The sequence below is a fragment of the Oncorhynchus nerka genome, linkage group LG10 (assembly GCF_034236695.1).
Source record: "Oncorhynchus nerka isolate Pitt River linkage group LG10, Oner_Uvic_2.0, whole genome shotgun sequence".
Classification (NCBI taxonomy): Eukaryota; Metazoa; Chordata; class Actinopteri; order Salmoniformes; family Salmonidae; genus Oncorhynchus; species Oncorhynchus nerka.
This window is the reverse complement of record NC_088405.1, coordinates 43,114,034-43,133,093: the sequence shown is the minus strand read 5'-3', so window position 1 is coordinate 43,133,093 and position 19,060 is coordinate 43,114,034. Positions and strand designations below refer to the sequence as shown.

The 19,060-nt window shown below is 46.4% G+C and overlaps 2 protein-coding genes across 2 annotated transcripts in view; one reads left to right on the top strand and one right to left on the bottom strand.

Moving 5' to 3' along the window:
- Positions 1-19,060, bottom strand: part of rassf4a (Ras association domain family member 4a) — an 83,023-nt gene that overhangs the window by 48,937 nt on the left and 15,026 nt on the right. The gene's annotated exons all lie outside the window — the stretch shown is intronic.
- LOC115135352 (C-X-C motif chemokine 9-like) lies at positions 14,880-18,332 on the top strand. The gene is made up of 4 exons (XM_029669972.2): positions 14,880-14,987; positions 15,188-15,317; positions 15,885-15,968; positions 17,236-18,332. The coding sequence occupies exons 1-4, from the start codon at positions 14,924-14,926 to the stop codon at positions 17,336-17,338; spliced, it is 381 nt and encodes a 126-aa protein (XP_029525832.2). The 5' UTR covers positions 14,880-14,923; the 3' UTR covers positions 17,339-18,332.

Sequence of the window (19,060 nt, the reverse complement as noted above, 5' to 3'; positions counted from 1 at the left end):
TCCAGGCTCTGATCAGGCCCTACACCCAAACAAGAGCACTGCGTTCATCCACCTCTGGCTTGCTCGCCTCCCTACCACTGAGGAAGTACAGTTCCCGCTCAGCCCAGTCAAAACTGTTCGCTGCTCTGGCCCCCCAATGGTGGAACAAACTCCCTCACGACGCCAGGACAGCGGAGTCAATCACCACCTTCCGGAGACACCTGAAACCCCACCTCTTTAAGGAATACCTAGGATAGGATAAAGTAATCCTTCTCACCCCCCCCCCCCCCTTAAAAGATTTAGATGCACTATTGTAAAGTGGCTGTTCCACTGGATTTCATAAGGTGAACGCACCCATTTGTAAGTCGCTCTGGATAAGAGCGTCTGCTAAATGACTTAAATGTAAATGTCTGATAGTCCTTCCATTTCAATATTATCGCTTGCACAGTGCTCCTTGGGATGTTTAAAGCTTGGGAAATCTTTTTGTATCCAAATCCGGCTTTAAACTTCTTCACAACAGTATCTCGGACCTGCCTGGTGTGTTCCTTGTTCTTCATGATGCTCTCTGCGCTTTTAACGGACCTCTGAGACTATCACAGTGCAGGTGCATTTATACGGAGACTTGATTACACACAGGTGGATTTTATTTATCATCATTAGTCATTTAGGTCAACATTGGATCATTCAGAGATCCTCACTGAACTTCTGGAGAGAGTTTGCTGCACTGAAAGTAAAGGGGCTGAATAATTTTGCACGCCCAATTTTTCAGTTTTTGATTTGTTAAAAAAGTTTGAAATATCCAATAAATGTCGTTCCACTTCATGATTGTGTCCCACTTGTTGTTGATTCTTCACAAAAAATACAGTTTTATATCTTTATGTTTGAAGCCTGAAATGTGGCAAAAGGTCGCAAAGTTCAAGGGGGCCGAATACTTTCGCAAGGCACTGTATATTTAGTCAAAGTTTATGATGTGTATTGCTGTTATCTGGTGGAGTTATCATAATTTCTCCGGACATTTTAGTAGCATTTTTTGAACATGTCGTCATTGTAAACAGGGGGGGGGGGGGGTACCCTTTGGGGAACCTGTACCGTTAACACGTTAAATACAGTCAAGCATTTTAGTTATAAAACTAAATAACAAAGGGAGCCTTGAATAATTAAACAATGAATAAACCTAAATATGTCGGCTAAAGTGATTGAATTCACAAATGCATTTGACTGTTTTTAATATTGGCTGTACTTGAGACTTTAAACCCTTTTTTGTTTTGTTTATAAACAGACTATATGGGATTGATTATAATTTGTTTGTAAATTATTATTGTATTTGTTGTGCTGTTTACACTGTTAGAAATGTAGCTTAATTCAAATGATTAATATTATGGTGTTTCTATTCCAAGGAAAACAAAAATGCATTTTACAGTAGCCTACAGTAGCCTATGTAGCCAAGGGTTTCCACGAGGAAAATATTTGCACTGTACAACGTGACCTGTCGGGAGTAATCCTAACATTTCCATATCCTAATTGTAGGCTAACCAATACCCAAACAGATATTCAGTGAATATAAAATCAGATTGATTTATGAAGACCAGTCAACATTGCTGGTCTCAAAGCAGAGCGAAACGGTGCTGAAATCGTTAACCACACGTGGGTAGTCTATTGCTTCAAATCCTATTACAACAATTGGATGACTTTGGGTGTTTTCAGTAAGCAACAATTGCCTTCAATTGCATTAGCCTACGTTATTTCAAATATTTCTGTCATTCAGTGATATTTATTCCCATAGTAATTTGTTATGGATCCATCAAGATGTGGTTAGACAACAGTGCATGTGGTGGGCTATGCAAAGAGATGGGAGAAGTAGCATGCCTTGCAAACATCGGTTTTTCTTCATCCTCATCATTCAGTTCATTTCAATTCAATTGTAATACATTTTGTCACTCCTGTTCAACAACTACAAATCACTTTTGCATGTGCTCCAAAGGGATAACATGATATAGGTTAATTAAATAATCGAAAGGACCATTTTCATTATTTACTTGTCTAGTGGATAATTATTTTTAGCATATAATTGTCACGAACCTCGCTGAAGAGGGTGCCTCTTCCTGTTCGGGCAGGGCTCGGTGGTCGTCGTCACTGGCCTATTAGCTGCCATCGATTCTTTTTCCGTTTGTGTTTGTTATTGGTTAATTGGGTACACCTGTTTTGTATTAGGGTTTGTTTGTAGGGTATTTAAGGGCACTAGGCCTGCTGGGTTTTTGTGCGGGCTTGTTTATTGTTACTCTGTGTTTGATGGGTTATTTGCTTTTCGTGTTCTTTATTTATCCGGTCTATTTTGTCCTGTTGTTTTTGGACTGGCAACTATTTACGCCTTGTGTGTTGGCGTCATTCATTTTTGGTTGCACCGGTGAATAAATTTGTGATAAACGAAGGAACCCTGCTCTCTGCGCCTGATTCTACCCACCACTCATAGTTTATCGTAACAGAAGCCCGCACCGAAGAAATGGAATCAGCAGGAGCAGGGACCACCCCTCTCCCCACTATTGAGGAGCGCGTCCATCACCACACAGCTGTCCTCCATCGGATTGGTACGGCGATGGATCAGATGATGGAGAGGATGGAACGATGGGAAAGGAGTGGTTTACCGACGCCTATCTCAGCTCTCCCACTACCGACACCATCTACACCATCTACATCGTCCTCTGGGTCCGGCGCACTGCGTCTCACTCCCCCGAGGGAGTACGAGGGAGCAGCGGCTGGGTGCCAGGGATTTTTGCTCCAGCTAGAGCTCTACCTGGCTACCGTGCTTCCGGCTCCCTCGGGTGAGGAGAGTGTGAGCCTCCTCGTCTCCTGTTTAACGGGCAGGGCCCTGGACTGGGCTAACGCGGTCTGGAACAGTCCAGACTCGGCTCGGGACAACTACCTGGAGTTCACCCGCCGTTTCAGAGCTGTGTTCGATCATCCACCAGAGGGGAAAGCGGCGGGTGAGCAACTGTTCCACCTCAGACAGGAGATGAGGAGTGCGCAGGACTTCGCGTTGGAGTTTAGGACCCTAGCTGCTGGTGCTGGGTGGAATGACAGGGCCCTGATGGATCATTACCGGTGTAGTCTTCGGGAGGACGTCCGCCGGGAGCTAGCTTGCAGAGACACAACTCTCTCCCTGGATGAACTTATAGACATGTCTATTCGATTGGACAACATGCTGGCTGCCCGCGGGCGTTCGGAAGGGGTCCTGTTAATTCCACCCTCCAGCTCTCCCACTCCCACTCTGATGGAGTTGGGAGGAGCTGCATCTAGGGGAACCAGAGGGGGCTCCTCCTGCTCCTATTGTGGACGTAGAGGACACACTTCGGACCGGTGTTGGAGGAGTCCCTCTGGGAGTCGAGATGGTCGGCGGAACACTCCTCGGCCACCCCAGGTGAGTAAGCACCAAACTCACTCAGAGCTCCTTGTTGGTCACATGTTTTTGTTAATTCTTTTCCCTGCGTTTTTCCCCTCTCTTCAGCATAAGGCGCTAGTCGATTCAGGCGCAGCTGGGAGTTTTATGGATCGTGGACTCGCCCGTAAATTGGGTATTCCGTTAGTGCCGATAGAACCACCTGTCCCCGTGCACTCCTTAGATAGCCGACCGTTAGGGTCAGGGCTGGTCAGGGAGGCCACGATTCCGCTGGACATGGTAACGCAGGGGAATCATAGGGAGAGGATCAGTTTCTACCTTATTGATTCACCTGGGTTCCCGGTGGTATTGGGGGTTCCCTGGCTGGCTATTCACAATCCCGTTATTTCCTGGAAACAGGGGGCTCTTAACCTGTTGCTTCTACCCGGGACGCTTGCATCCCAACTAGAGCTCTGGAAATGCAAATGCGCTACGCTAAATGCTAATAGTATTAGTTAAAACTCAAACGTTCATTAAAATACACATGCAGGGTATCGAATTAAAGCTACACTCGTTGTGAATCCAGGCAACAAGTCAGATTTTTAAAATGCTTTTCGGCGAAAGCATGAGAAGCTATTATCTGATAGCATGCAACACCCCAAAAGACCCACAGGGGACGTAAACAAAATAATTAGCATTTCGGCGTTACACAAACCGCACAATAAAATAGAAAACATTCATTACCTTTCACCATCTTCTTTGTTGGCACTCCTAGATGTCCCATAAACACTATTGGGTCTTTATTTCGATTAAATCGGTCCATATAAAGCCTAGATATCGTTATATGTAGACTGTGATAAACAAAAAAAATATTGTTTCAAAACGTAACGTCATTTTTTAAAATTCAAAAAGTCGACGATAAACTTTCACAAAACACTTCGAAATACGTTTGTAATGCAACTTTAGGTATTAGTAAACGTTAATAAGCGATAAAATTCATCAGGAGGCGATGTAAAGATCATTAGCTGTCCGTCTGGAAAAATGTCCGGCTAGAAACTCAACGAAAATATCCGGTCCTAGACCGGATTAGATACGGTGTCCTGTATGTGTTTGACCAAGAAAAAACTCGAAGGGAAATGACAAGACTCTAGACACCCTGTGGAAGCTGTAGGTACTGCAACCTCAGTCAATTAATTGTGGTTCACGTTTATCAATGGGTTCAAGTAGCGCATGGATATATTTTCCCCATTTTCAGTGATCAGTTTTTCCTGTGCTTTTCGATGTAAATGCCGTTCTGGTAAAGCCACAGCAGTGATTTAACCAGTTTTTTAAACGTCTGAGTGTTTTCTATCCACACAGACTAAGCAAATGCATATACTATATTCCTGGCATGAGTAGCAGGGCGCTGAAATGTTGCGCGATTTTTAACAGAATGTTCAAAAAAGTAGAGGGTCGACTGAAGAGGTTAAGGGGTGGTCAGACGAGTGTTCGGAGAGGTTTATAGGAGTTTCCATCGGTGCCACGACGGTGGAGAGTCCAGACCAGGTTTCCACCGTGCGCATTCCCCCAGAATATGCCGATTTGGCTATCGCTTTTAGTAAGAAGAGAGCGACCAAATTACCACCTCATCGACGGTGGGATTGCGTGATAAACCTCCTGGAGAACGCTGCACTTCCCCGGAGTCATGTGTACCCACTGTCACAGGAGGAGACGTTGGCTATGGAAACATATGTCACGGAAGCTCTGAGACAGGGGTACATTCGGTCCTCCATGTCACCCGTCTCCTCGAGTTTCTTTTTTGTGAGGAAAAAGGAGGGAGGTCTGCGTCCGTGCATTGATTATCGAGGTCTCAATTCGATCACAGTGGGATTTAGTTATCCGCTACCTCTCATCGCTACGGTGGTGGAATCATTCCACGGAGCGCGTTTCTTCACAAAACTGGACCTCAGGAGCGCGTATAATCTGGTGCGTATTCGGAAGGGAGACGAGTGGAAAACAGCGTTTAGTACCACATCAGGCCACTATGAGTACCGCGTCATGCCGTATGGGTTGAAGAATGCTCCAGCCGTCTTCCAATCCTTTGTAGATGAGATTCTCAGGGACTTGCACGGGCAGGGTGTGGTAGTCTATATTGATGACATCTTGATTTATTCTGCCACACATTCTTGCGCATGTTTCCTTGGTGCGCAAGGTTCTTGGGCGACTGCTGGAGCATGACCTATACGTCAAGGCTGAGAAATGTGTGTTCTCCAAACCAGACGTTTCCTTCCTGGGTTATCGCATTTCCAGCTCGGGGATGATGATGGAGTGTGACCGTGTTAATGCCGTGCGTAATTGGCCGACTCCGACCACGGTTTTTATTTTATTTTTATTTCACCTTTATTTAACCAGGTAGGCTAGTTGAGAACAAGTTCTCATTTGCAACTGCGACCTGGCCAAGATAAAGCATAGCAGTGTGAACAGACAACACAGAGTTACACATGGAGTAAACAATTAACAAGTCAATAACACAGTAGAAAAAAAAAAAAAAAAAAAAAATGGGCAGTCTATATACAATGTGTGCAAAAGGCATGAGGAGGTAGGCGAATAATACAATTTTGCAGATTAACACTGGGGTGATAAATGATCAGATGGTCATGTACAGGTAGAGATATTGGTGTGCAAAAGGGCAGAAAAGTAAATAAAAAAATTAAAAAAACAGTATAAAAACAGTATGGGAATGAGGTAGGTGAAAATGGGTGGGCTATTTACCAATAGACTATGTACAGCTGCAGCGATCGGTTAGCTGCTCGGATAGCTGATGTTTGAAGTTGGTGAGGGAGATAAAAGTCTCCAACTTCAGCGATTTTTGCAGTTCGTTCCAGTCACAGGCAGCAGAGTACTGGAACGAAAGGCGGCCAAATGAGGTGTTGGCTTTAGGGATGATCAATGAGATACACCTGCTGGAGCGTGTGCTACGGATGGGTGTTGCCATTGTGACCAGTGAACTGAGATAAGGCGGAGCTTTACCTAGCATGGACTTGTAGATGACCTGGAGCCAGTGGGTCTGGCGACGAATATGTAGCGAGGGCCAGCCGACTAGAGCATACAAGTCGCAGTGGTGGGTGGTATAAGGTGCTTTGGTGACAAAACGGATGGCACTATGATAGACTGCATCCAGTTTGCTGAGTAGAGTGTTGGAAGCCATTTTGTAGATGACATCGCCAAATCGAGGATCGGTAGGATAGTCAGTTTTACTAGGGTAAGCTTGGCGGCGTGAGTGAAGGAGGCTTTGTTATGCGGAATAGAAAGCCGACTCTTGATTTGATTTTCGATTGGAGATGTTTGATGTGAGTCTGGAAGGAGAGTTTGCAGTCTAGCCAGACACCTAGGTACTTATAGATGTCCACATATTCAAGGTCGGAACCATCCAGGGTGGTGATGCTAGTCGGGCATGCGGGTGCAGGCAGCGATCGGTTGAAAAGCATGCATTTGGTTTTACTCGCGTTTAAGAGCAGTTGGAGGCCACGGAAGGAGTGCTGTATGGCATTGAAGCTCGTTTGGAGGTTAGATAGCACAGTGTCCAATGACGGGCCGAAAGTATATAGAATGGTGTCGTCTGCGTAGAGGTGGATCAGGAATCGCCCGCAGCAAGAGCAACATCATTGATATATACAGAGAAAAGAGTCGGCCCGAGAATTGAACCCTGTGGCACCCCCATAGAGACTGCCAGAGGACCGGACAGCATGCCCTCCGATTTGACACACTGAACTCTGTCTGCAAAGTAGTTGGTGAACCAGGCAAGGCAGTCATCCGAGAAACCGAGGCTATTGAGTCTGCCGATAAGAATATGGTGATTGACAGAGTCGAAAGCCTTGGCGAGGTCGATGAAGACGGCTGCACAGTACTGTCTTTTATCGATGGCGGTTATGATATCGTTTAGTACCTTGAGCGTGGCTGAGGTGCACCCGTGACCGGCTCGGAAACCAGATTGCACAGCGGAGAAGGTACGGTGGGATTCGAGATGGTCAGTGACCTGTTTGTTGACTTGGCTTTCAAGACCTTAGATAGGCAGGGCAGGATGGATATAGGTCTATAGCAGTTTGGATCCAGGGTGTCTCCCCCTTTGATGAGGGGGATGACTGCGGCAGCTTTCCAATCCTTGGGGATCTCAGACGATATGAAAGAGAGGTTGAACAGGCTGGTAATAGGGGTTGCGACAATGGCGGCAGATAGTTTCAGAAATAGAGGGTCCAGATTGTCAAGCCCAGCTGATTTGTACGGGTCTAGGTTTTGCAGCTCTTTCAGAATGTCTGCTATCTGGATTTGGGTAAAGGAGAACCTGGAGAGGCTTGGGCGAGGAGCTGCGGGGGGGGCGGAGCTGTTGGCCGAGGTTGGAGTAGCCAGGCGGAAGGCATGACCAGCCGTTGAGAAGTGCTTATTGAAGCTTTCGATAATCGTGGATTTATCGGTGGAGACCGTGTTACCTAGCCTCAGTGCAGTGGGCAGCTGGGAGGAGGTGCTCTTGTTCTCCATGGACTTTACAGTGTCCCAGAACTTTTTGGAGTTGGAGCTACAGGATGCAAACTTCTGCCTGAAGAAGCTGGCCTTAGCTTTCCTGACTGACCGCGTGTATTGGTTCCTGACTTCCCTGAACAGTTGCATATCACGGGGGCTATTCGATGCTATTGCAGTCCGCCACAGGATGTTTTTGTGCTGGTCGAGGGCAGTCAGGTCTGGAGTGAACCAAGGGCTGTATCTGTTCTTGGTTCTGCATTTTTTGAACGGAGCATGCTTATCTAAAATGGTGAGGAAGTTACTTTTAAAGAATGACCAGGCATCCTCAACTGACGGGATGAGGTCAATGTCCTTCCAGGATACCCGGCCAGGTCGATTAGAAAGGCCTGCTCACAGAAGTGTTTTAGGGAGCGTTTGACAGTGATGAGGGGTGGTCGTTTGACTGCGGCTCCGTGGCGGATACAGGCAATGAGGCAGTGATCGCTGAGATCCTGGTTGAAGACAGCGGAGGTGTATTTGGAGGGCCAGTTGGTCAGGATGACGTCTATGAGGGTGCCCTTGTTTACAGAGTTAGGGTTGTACCTGGTGGGTTCCTTGATGATTTGAGTGAGATTGAGGGCATCTAGCTTACATTGTAGGACTGCCGGGGTGTTAAGCATATCCCAGTTTAGGTCACCTAACAGAACAAACTCTGAAGCTAGATGGGGGCGATCAATTCACAAATGGTGTCCAGGGCACAGCTGGGAGCTGAGGGTGGCCGGTAGCAGGCGGCAACAGTGAGAGACTTATTTCTGGAGAGGGTAATTTTCAAAATTAGTAGTTCGAACTGTTTGGGTATGGACCTGGAAAGTATGACATTACTTTGCAGGCTATCTCTGCAGTAGACTGCAACTCCGCCCCCTTTGGTAGTTCTATCTTGACGGAAGATGTTATAATTGGGTATGGAAATCTCTGAATTTTTGGTGGCCTTCCTGAGCCAGGATTCAGACACGGCAAGGACATCAGGGTTAGCAGAGTGTGCTAAAGCAGTGAGTAAAACAAACTTAGGGAGGAGGCTTCTGATGTTGACATGCATAAAACCAAGGCTTTTTCGATCACAGAAGTCAACAAATGAGGGTACCTGGGGACATGCAGGGCCTGGGTTTACCTCCACATCACCCGCGGAACAGAGAAGGAGTAGTATGAGGGTGCGGCTAAAGGCTATCAAAACTGGTCGCCTAGAGCGTTGGGGGCAGAGGATAAGAGGAGCAGGTTTCTGGGCATGGTAGAATATATTCAGGGCATAATGCGCAGACAGGGGTATGGTGGGGTGCGGGTACAGCGGAGGTAAGCCCAGGCACTGGGTGATGATGAGACAGGTTGTATCTCTGGACATGCTGGTTGTAATGGGTGAGGTCACTGCATGTGTGGGAGGTGGGACAAAGGAGGTAACAGGGGTATGCAGAGTGGGTCTAGGGGCTCCATTGTGAACTAAAACAATTATAACTAACCTGAACAACAGTATACAAGGCATATTGACATCTGAGAGAGACATACAGCGAGGCATACAGTAATCACAGGTGTTGAATTTGGAAAGCTAGCTAAAAAACAGTAGGCGAAGCTAATCCGCTAGCACAACAAACAGCAGGTAAAATGGCGTTGACTAGGCAACGGGGCCGACAGGTAAGACAAACAAGCAGAAAGGAGTACCGTGATTAATGGACAGTCCAGCGTGCGTCAGCTATGTAGCCAAGAGATCAGTGTCCAGGGGGCAGCGGTGGATGGGCAGGGGGGCTGGGCTGGCGAGTGTTATCCAGGTTTTTAAAAAAAACTAACAATGACTAACTAGCTTGTAGCTAGTTAGCTGGTTAGCGTCTGGAGGTTCTTGAGTGTGTCATAAAAATAAAAGAGTAAAAGTAACAGCGATTCCGTATCACATTGGGTGAGGCAGGTTTCCGGAAGGTATAAACAAATTAAAAATCAAAAAGAGATAGAAAGTAAATGGGGTCAGAGAGTGATTGGGACGCGGTGGTACAGACGGTTAGCAGGCCTGTGCTAACAAGCTAAAAGTTCGTAGGCCCGAGCTAGACAAGGTAGCAGTTAGCGGACCGGAGCTTGACAAGCTAGCCGTTAGCAGGCCGAATTAGCAAGCAGGGAGATAGCGAGGGCTAGAGAGTTAACCTTTGGGGGACGTCGCGATGGGGTGAGTCTGTTTATTCCTCTTCATGCGGTGAGCTGGAGATACAGCGATTCAGAAAGCTCGCGGGCCTTGGCCAGCAGATGGATCTTTGGCGATGTCGCAGCGGAAAAGCCTGTTGAAACCCCCTCGGACGATTATGTCGGCGGACCAGTCGTGATGGATCGGCGGGGCTCCGTGTCGGCAGTAGAGGGTCAGTAGAGGGTCCAGGCCAATTGGCAAATTAGGTATTTTTGGACCTCTTCAGCAAGTCGGGAGATGGGCTTAGCTCGAGGCTAGCTCCAGGCTAACTGGTGCTTGCTCTGGGACAGAGACGTTAGCCAGGAGTAGCCACTCGGATTGCAGCTAGCTATTTACGATGATCCGGTATAAGGGTTCAGAGCTTGCGGTAGGAATCCGGAGATGTGGTAGAGAAAAAGCAGTCTGATATGCTTTGGGTAGATGTCGCGCTGGTGTCCTAGTTAGCGTTGAAGACCGCTAGCAGTGGCTAGCTAGTAGCTAGTTAGCGGCTAGCTTCTGATGAGGGTTCAGATTCTAAAGTATAGAAAAAGCAGATCCGTACCACATTGGGGGATGCGGGTTGCAGGAGAGTATATTCAGCCTGTAGTTGGAAAGTGAGATTAAAATATGTACGAAATATATACAGAAAAAAAAACGAGGAATTTGTTATTTGTTTCTGGCCGTTTTGAGGAAAAAAACTATATTTACACTATACAGGACGGGACAAGACAAAACACACGTCCGACTGCTACGCCATCTTGGATGTGGAGGTGGTTTTTTTCCACAAAGGAGGTGCAGCGGTTTTTAGGGTTTGCCAATTACTACCGGAGGTTTATCCGGGGTTTTGGCCAAGTAGCGGCGCCCATTACCTCACTGCTGAAGGGGGGACCGGTGCGTTTGCGGTGGTCAGCTGAGGCTGATGGAGCCTTCAACCAGTTGAAGGTACTGTTCACTGGAGCTCCCGTGTTGGCGCATCCGGACCCTTCATTAGCATTCATAGTGGAGGTGGATGTGTCCGAGGCTGGGGTTGGGGCCATGCTGTCTCAGCGTTCGGGCACGCCACCGAAGCTCCGTCCCTGCGCTTTCTTTTCTAAGAAGCTGGATCCGGCGGAGCGGAACTATGATGTGGGGGATCGGGAGTTACTAGCTATGGTAAAAGCCCTGAAGGTGTGGAGACACTGGCTAGAGGGGGCTAAACACCCTTTTCTCATCTGGACTGACCACCGTAATCTGGAGTATATTCGAGAAGCGAGGAGACTGAATCCGCGTCAGGCTAGGTGGGCCATGTTTTTTACACATTTTAGATGTACAATCTCTTACAGACCAGGTTCCCTCAACACTAAGGCCGACGCACTGTCCCGTCTCTATGACACCGAGGACCGGTCCATCGAACCCACTCCCATCCTTCCAGCCTCTCGGCTGGTGGCCCCAGTGGTATGGGAGGTGGACGCGGACATCGAGCGGGCGTTGAGGGTTGAACCTGCGCCTATACAGTGTCCGACTGGTAAAAGTTACGTACCGCTTGGTGTCCGTGATAAATTGATTCGGTGGGCTCACACACTACCGTCTGCGGGTCATCCGGGGATTGATAGGACGGTGCGAGGTCTTAGGGGGAAATACTGGTGGCCTACTTTAGCTAGGGATGTGAGGATCTATGTCACCTCCTGTTCGGTATGCGCCCAGAGTAAGGCTCCTAGGCACCTTCCTAGAGGGAAGTTACAGCCCCTCCCGGTTCCACAACGGCCATGGTCCCATCTCTCGGTGGATTTTCTTACTGATCTTCCTCCATCTCAGGGAAACACTACCGTTCTGGTCGTTGTGGATCGGTTCTCTAAGTCCTGCCGTCTCCTCCCATTGCCTGGTCTTCCCACGGCCCTACAGACTGCAGAGGCTCTATTTACCCAAGTCTTCCGGCACTATGGGGTTCCAGAGGATATAGTCTCCGATCGGGGTCCCCAGTTCACGTCCCGGGTTTGGAAGGAGTTTATGGAGCGTCTGGGGATCTCGGTCAGCCTTACCTCTGGTTATCACCCCGAAAGTAATGGGCAGGTGGAGAGATTAAACCAGGAAGTGGGTAGGTTTCTGAGGTCGTATTGCCAGGATCGGCCAGGAGAATGGGCGAGGTACGTCCCGTGGGCAGAATTGGCCCAGAACTCTCTTCGGCATTCGTCCACAAATATGTCGCCATTTGAATGCGTACTGGGCTACCAGCCGGTCCTGGCTCCGTGGCATCAGAGTCAGACCGAGGCTCCTGCGGTGGAGGAGTGGGTACAGCGCTCTAGAGAGACCTGGCAGGCAGTCCAGGCTTCTCTCAGGCAGGCCAGTGAACGGCAGAAGAGTGTCGCTGACCGCCACCGCAGTGAGGCACCGGTGTTCGCACCAGGGGACAGGGTCTGGCTCTCGACCCGAAACCTGCCCCTCCGCCTGCCCTGCCGGGAAGCTGGGGCCGCAGTGTGTGGGGCCATTTAAAGTCCTGAGGAGGATAAACGAGGTTTGTTATAGATTGCAACTTCCCTCTTATTATCGCATTAACCCCTCGTTTCATGTGTCTCTCCTCAGGCCGGTGGTAGCTGGTCCCCTACAAGACAATGAGGTGCCGGAGGTCCCTCCACTCCCTCTGGACATCGAGGGGTCCCCGGCGTACACAGTACGAGCTATTCTGGACTCGAGACGCCGGGTGGGGGGCGTGCAGTACCTCGTGGACTGGGAGGGGTACGGTCCGGAGGAGAGGTGCTGGGTACCGGGGAGGGACATTTTAGATCCTTCCCTCTTGAGGGATTTCCACCGCCTTCACCCGGATCGCCCCGCGCCTCGTCCTCCGGGTCGTCCTCGAGGCCGGTGTCGGCGCGCTGCGGGTGCCGCGCGTCAGGGGGGGGTACTGTCACGAACCTCGCTGAAGAGGGTGCCTCTTCCTGTTCGGGCGGGGCTCGGCGGTCGTCGTCACCGGCCTATTAGCTGCCATCGATTCTTTTTCCGTTTGTGTTTGTTATTGGTTAATTGGGTACACCTCTTTTGTATTAGGGTTTGTTTGTAGGGTATTTAAGGGCACTAGGCCTGCTGGGTTTTTGTGCGGGCTTGTTTATTGTTACTCTGTGTTTGATGGGTTATTTGCTTTTCGTGTTCTTTATTTATCCGGTCTATTTTGTCCTGTTGTTTTTGGACTGGCAACTATTAACGCCTTGTGTGTTGGCGTCATTCATTTTTGGTTGCACCGGTGAATAAATTTGTGATAAACGAAGGAACCCTGCTCTCTGCGCCTGATTCTACCCACCACTCATAGTTTATCGTAACAATAATGTGAATTAGGCCCCATGTAAAATCATTGACAAAACTGCGAGAGATACTGTTTTCATGACCAACAGGTGCTGTTAGATTACAATATAATTGATCTGCTAGTTTGGAACAGTGTAAACAAAACTACAAAAGTAGAAGTAATACCAGAAAGTCTGTTCTAATGAATAAAAATGATAAAGCCTTTAGTACAGCATAGGAAAGCTTAAAAACAGCTGGATTTGCGAAATTGATTTGTCCAACATTTTGCGGTGGCATGAGGCTTGGTGATCATAGAATCAGTAGGATATTATTAAACAAACAGTCAAATAGGCCACAGAAGCGGGAATAGCATAGGGCTGAGTGACTCACTCATTCCTGGCTTTCGTTCAAAGTTATAATGCAGGGTTCAAGACATATTCTGATTGTCTTTATGTAACAGTATAACTTTAGACCGTCCCCTCGCCCATACCCGGGCGCGTACCAGGGACCCTCTGCACACATCAACAACAGTCACCCCTCGAAGCATCGTTACCCATCGCTCCATAAAAGCCGCGGCCCTTGCAGAGCAAGGGGAACTACTACTTCAAGGTCTCAGAGCAAGTGACATCACCGATTGAAACGCTATTTAGCGCGCACCACCGCTAACTAAGCTAGCCGTTTCACATCCGTTACATTTAGCATGCAGTCTCTCCTCTCGCTACAGCCAATTTTGTTTGAATTATTATGTGGATTATAATACATTTTAGGGGTTGATGTATTTTCCATCACAGCAAATCTGGTCTGTGATATTGAGTTAGAAATGTAAAACTTTAGAGTAGTTAAGCATCGAATACATTGCAAGTTCGCCCTTTTTTGGCCATTAGGCTACACTCCACAATATGACTGAACTCTGATTGACCGCAGCATCTATCCGTAGTCTAAACTGTGGCACAAATTGGGGGATTTTTCACACCTAGCCGAGCTATTAGACTATCATCTTGTAAATTAATGGAGGTTTGAATGTTTCAGTCAGTCTCTCTCCTATCGCCGTAGAGTCCTGCATCAGGCAAAATAAATCAGCTGGCGGGTCGTCCCGGAGTTGAGAAAGAACTTGGGTAAATACAAACACCCATCCTCAACCCAAATGAGATGGTTTGGGATGAGTTGGACCACAGAGTGAAGGAAAAGCAGCCAACAAGTGCTCAACATTTGTGGGAATTCCTTCAAGTCTGTTGGAAAAGCATTCCAGGTGAAGCTGGTTGAGAGAATGCCAAGAGTGTGCAACGCTGTCATCAAGGCAAAGGGTGGCTACTTTGAAGAATCTAAAATATATTTGGATTTGTTGAACTCTTTTTTTGTTTTGTACATAAAATGTACAAAAAATATTTATATATATTTTCCTTCAATATTTTCCCCTAACCCTACCACCCCTCCCCTCATTGGAGTTAACCATTGGACAACAACACTTAGGATTCATCTTTCAGCTTATACATACTCATATTTACTTTCGCTGAAAGGGAGAAAGGGAAATTCCAGTAAGCGTGTGAATGCTTGGAAACCCCAGATACGGGCTTTAGGGGGCGGAGTGTGTGGATACATAAGAGGCTCAGGCAGCTCTACTGTTCACTTCAGTTCTCAGTTGAAATATGAACTCTGTCCTGTCTGTCTACCTGCTGGCGAGTCTGTCACTTTACTGCCTACTGCTTACAGGTAATAACCTTACACACACGGACAGGCGCACACAGGTTGGGTTAAAGTTTGTATCAGCAACATTGTGATTGTGAGTCAGTCTGTCGGTCTGTTTTTCTGGAATATTATTTTCCCACGTGGTGTAATGAGAGTTAAACCGTGTGTGACATGAGGAATTTCACCTGAATCACCATTTGCTGTTTCCGTGCCCGTCTCTACAGTGGGTAAAGGTGAGGGGCAGTTTGTTCCAGGGAGGTGTGAGTGTTATGACACAAAGAGAACTGTCAGCGGACCACTGTCTGACCTCAAAGTCACATTCAAAGGCCTCACCTGCAACACTGACCAAATCATGTAAGTATCAGACCACACATGCACACAGAACGGCCCACACCCAGACATGTGCACGCACACAGACAAGCTATAGTATAGTAAAATGTTTAACCTCAAAGCTATTTTAGTTATTTATTTTACCTTTATTTAACCAGGCAAGTCAGTTAAGAACAAATTCTTATTTTCAATGACGGCCTAGGAACAGTGGGTTAACTGCCTGTTCAGGGGCAGAACGACAGATTTGTACCTTGTCAGCTCGGGGGTTTGAACTTGCAACCTTCCGGTTACTAGTCCAACGCTCTAGCCACTAGGCTACCCTGCCGTAACTACCTACTAGGCACACACTGGTTGAATCAACATTGTCAACATTGTTTCCACGGTATTTCATTGAAATTACCTTGAACGAACGTGGAATAGATGTTGAATTGATGTTTGTACCCAGTTGGTATGAGTGTATGTGTGTGATAAAGCATGCGTTTCCTCCTCGTGTTGTGTCATGTCAGTGTGTGTGTAATGATTATGTGTAATGATTATCTGTGTCCCTGTGTTTGTGTGTGTGTTAACTGTGTCTCTCTCTGTGTGTTGTAGAGTGGTAATGAAGAGGACCAGTGAGCCTGTGTGTGTGAATCCAATGGGACAACTGGGAAAACAGCTACTGCGCTGCTGGAAGAAGTAAGAGACATTTTAACATCCAGTACTTAATTTACTTCACTTTACTTCCCAGTTAGCACATTTGGTTCCTTGGAAGTTGTGGGAACGTAAGCTTTTGGTTTCCCATTGTTTCTGGGAACAAAAGCCATACAGTACATTTCCTGACCGGTAAAACTGAAACGTTCTGAGAACGTAACAGAAAATGTTACCTGTTCTGGTAACTTACATTTTAAGGTTGCAGGAAGGTTCTGAGAACGTTTTCCTGAGAGGTTTTATTAACATTCGGAGAACAGAAATGATAGGTTATTTGAAGGATTTTGAATAACTTCCTTAACATTTTTATTGAATGTTTCAATAAGACTTTTACTAACACTTGACAGTTTTGTTGACGCTGAGAACGGAATGGATATGTTTTTAAATAACATTCTTTGAACGCTACTAATGCTTTCTTGTGTTTTTTTACGGAAAGTTTTCTTAATGTTCTGAGAACATAACTTTAAATAGAACAGTGAGGAAACCCTGCAGAAAACATCATGCTGAACTACTGAAATTCCCACAGAAGCACGTAGTCTCTTAACATTCTCTGAACTATGAGAACATTCCCTATGTCAAACCAGTTGGAGAGCCTAGAACATTACCCAAAATTGTAAATGTAACCATGTTTGAACTTTTTGTTCTGTTAAAGTAATGAAATACCAAGAAAATAATGTGCTGAGAATGTTACAAAGCCAAGCAAGTATCCTGCACCATTCCCAGAAAGGTGTGGGAAGTTTGTATGGAAAATAACCACAGGCAACGACGCGCTCAGTCTCACCAAGACCTAAGAAACATATGGTTTTCAGAACGTTATGTGCTAGCTGGGTTCACTTCAGCATTTGTTACTATTCTTTTCAGTACTTTACTGTAAGTGGGTAGTTATATGGCATACTTCCGAAAGACAATCTAGAATGTCTAACCAATTTGGCAACACAATGTAGCAAAGGTTGTTGAACGCAAGGCTGGTTTGCGATTTTAGTTGACTCTAGATGAAAATATGCATGTATGCAGTATGCTGCAGAGTAAATACTGACATGTGGGTTTGATAAAATTGAGTCGTTAGTTTCAGTTGGACTGTGATTCAGATCATAAAATCCTGTCAACATGTTGTGATTACAAAGAGCCGTTCAGCTAGTTTCTCTCTCTCTATCATTTATCTGTCTTCATTTACCCTCTCTCTTTTTCTCTCTCTACCTTCCTCTACCTCCAACAGCTGTACTAAACATATCCACGTATTCTCTCTCTCTCCCAGAACCAGCGGATTGGATAAGAAGAAGTGTCTGAGAAGGAGGAGAGGGCAGGGGAAACGAGGACAGAAACAGAGGAAACTCAGGGGACAATCTAAAGAGAGCTAAAGAAGGGCAACACCAATCCCTGCCTTAGGGTGACCACAGAGCCAGTACCTGTCCATTCTCCTGACCAGTACTGTAGTGTTCTAGCTAGTTTACACTGTAACCCCAGACCAGACCAATACACTAGAGGCACTACAGACACCAGAGGCACCGGTACCAGAGGTACTACCAATTATAGACACCAGATGACAACTACAGACACCAGAAAAACTACAGACACCAGAGGCACTACAGACACCGAACCCGAATCTGGGTTTACATGAGATGTTGAATATGGCGATTGTCCTTTAAGCCTAGGAAGTAGCCATTCAACTTGCCATTCACCAGCTTTCAAGCTTAATAATGACAAAATACGTACTTACCAAAAAAATGGAGTTTCGCTGAGCAACTATCACCATTACTGCCGTTATGGACTAACTAGACGATCGGCTATAAAGGCCTGGGGAAAGATGTACTGTACATCAAACATACCCTATAAGGTCTACATAATTGACTTGCATGAAATATTATTGCATTCTGTGTAGCGCGGCTGAAACAACAGATTGTTATGACGTTCATACAATGTTGTCAATCAATTACCTTTCCTGTTGCTGGATCAGCCGACCTGTGCGTGGCAGTAATGAGGGATTTTATTGAAGGTGCAGGAGAGGTGGATTTAGAGCATGCACGCTTGGTCAAAAACAATACTTAGATTCAGACAACACATTTTTTGGGGGTTGCATGTAACTTTCTATTTAGACTTTTTTTGAAAGTACATACCGACCGTGAGCCCCGATTCTTGTTCATTCAGACACCAGAGAAACTATGGACAACAGAGGTTCTACAGACACCACATACAAATGTGTTGTGTTGAATGGATATCATTAATGTATCATTATGTTCGGTTACAGACATTGTCGTTTCTAACTGTTTATCGTAAACACTGTTGGTATCTATGTTGCTATTTGTAATACTTTTATACTTTTTCAAGGTGTTTTGTAATAAATATTAAAACGAATGCAGTGACTGACTGTTGTTCAATATGTTCTTGTTTTCTACAGCCATTATAACATTCTGTTATTATCAGTCCCTCTCTTTTTCTCTCACTCTCCAAAAACTCCCTCTCTTTCTCCAACCCCCCTCTCTTTCTCTCACTGTGTCACACCCTGATTGGTTTCACCTGTCTAGAGCTTGTCTCCACCCCCCACCAGGTGTCTCCCATTTTCCACTGTGTATTTACACCTGCGTTTTCTGTTTGTCTGTTCCCAGTTCGTCTTCTATTGTAAGGTCGTCCCAGCGTGTTTCCTGCGCTCTATCTTTTTGGGTTTGTACTTTTCCGGTTCAAAACTTTCTGCCTGCCCGATTCTGAACTGGTTTATGAACTGCTGCCTGCCCTGACCCTGTCTGCTGTCCAGTACCTGTCGGACTCTGGTCTGGTTACAAACCTCTGCCTGTCCTCAACCTGCCCTTTGCCTGCTCCTCGTGTTATAATAAATTATCTGAGAACTGAACCATCCGCCTCCTGTGTCGGCATCTGGGTCATATCCTGAGTCTAGATACAATGAAGAATTATGTAATAGACTATCTGTTTCCATGAAGGAACCGACTTCTTTTGTTAATCAACTAGAATCTCATATCAGCTACAGCAGGAAAGTAAATACTACACATCAAACATCATTAGTAATGCTAAATATTTTACAACACACATATCCACAACCAAACATCTTCTATAAATGATTCTGGTTT

Excerpts from the sequence above, each read along its gene's own strand:
- LOC115135352 (XM_029669972.2), top strand. The coding sequence starts at position 14,924 with ATGAACTCTGTCCTGTCTGTCTACCTGCTGGCGAGTCTGTCACTTTAC. Across the intron at positions 14,988-15,187 it reads TTACTGCCTACTGCTTACAG|TGGGTAAAGGTGAGGGGCAG; the intron begins GTAATAACCTTA and ends CCGTCTCTACAG. Across the intron at positions 15,969-17,235 it reads CTACTGCGCTGCTGGAAGAA|AACCAGCGGATTGGATAAGA; the intron begins GTAAGAGACATT and ends TCTCTCTCCCAG.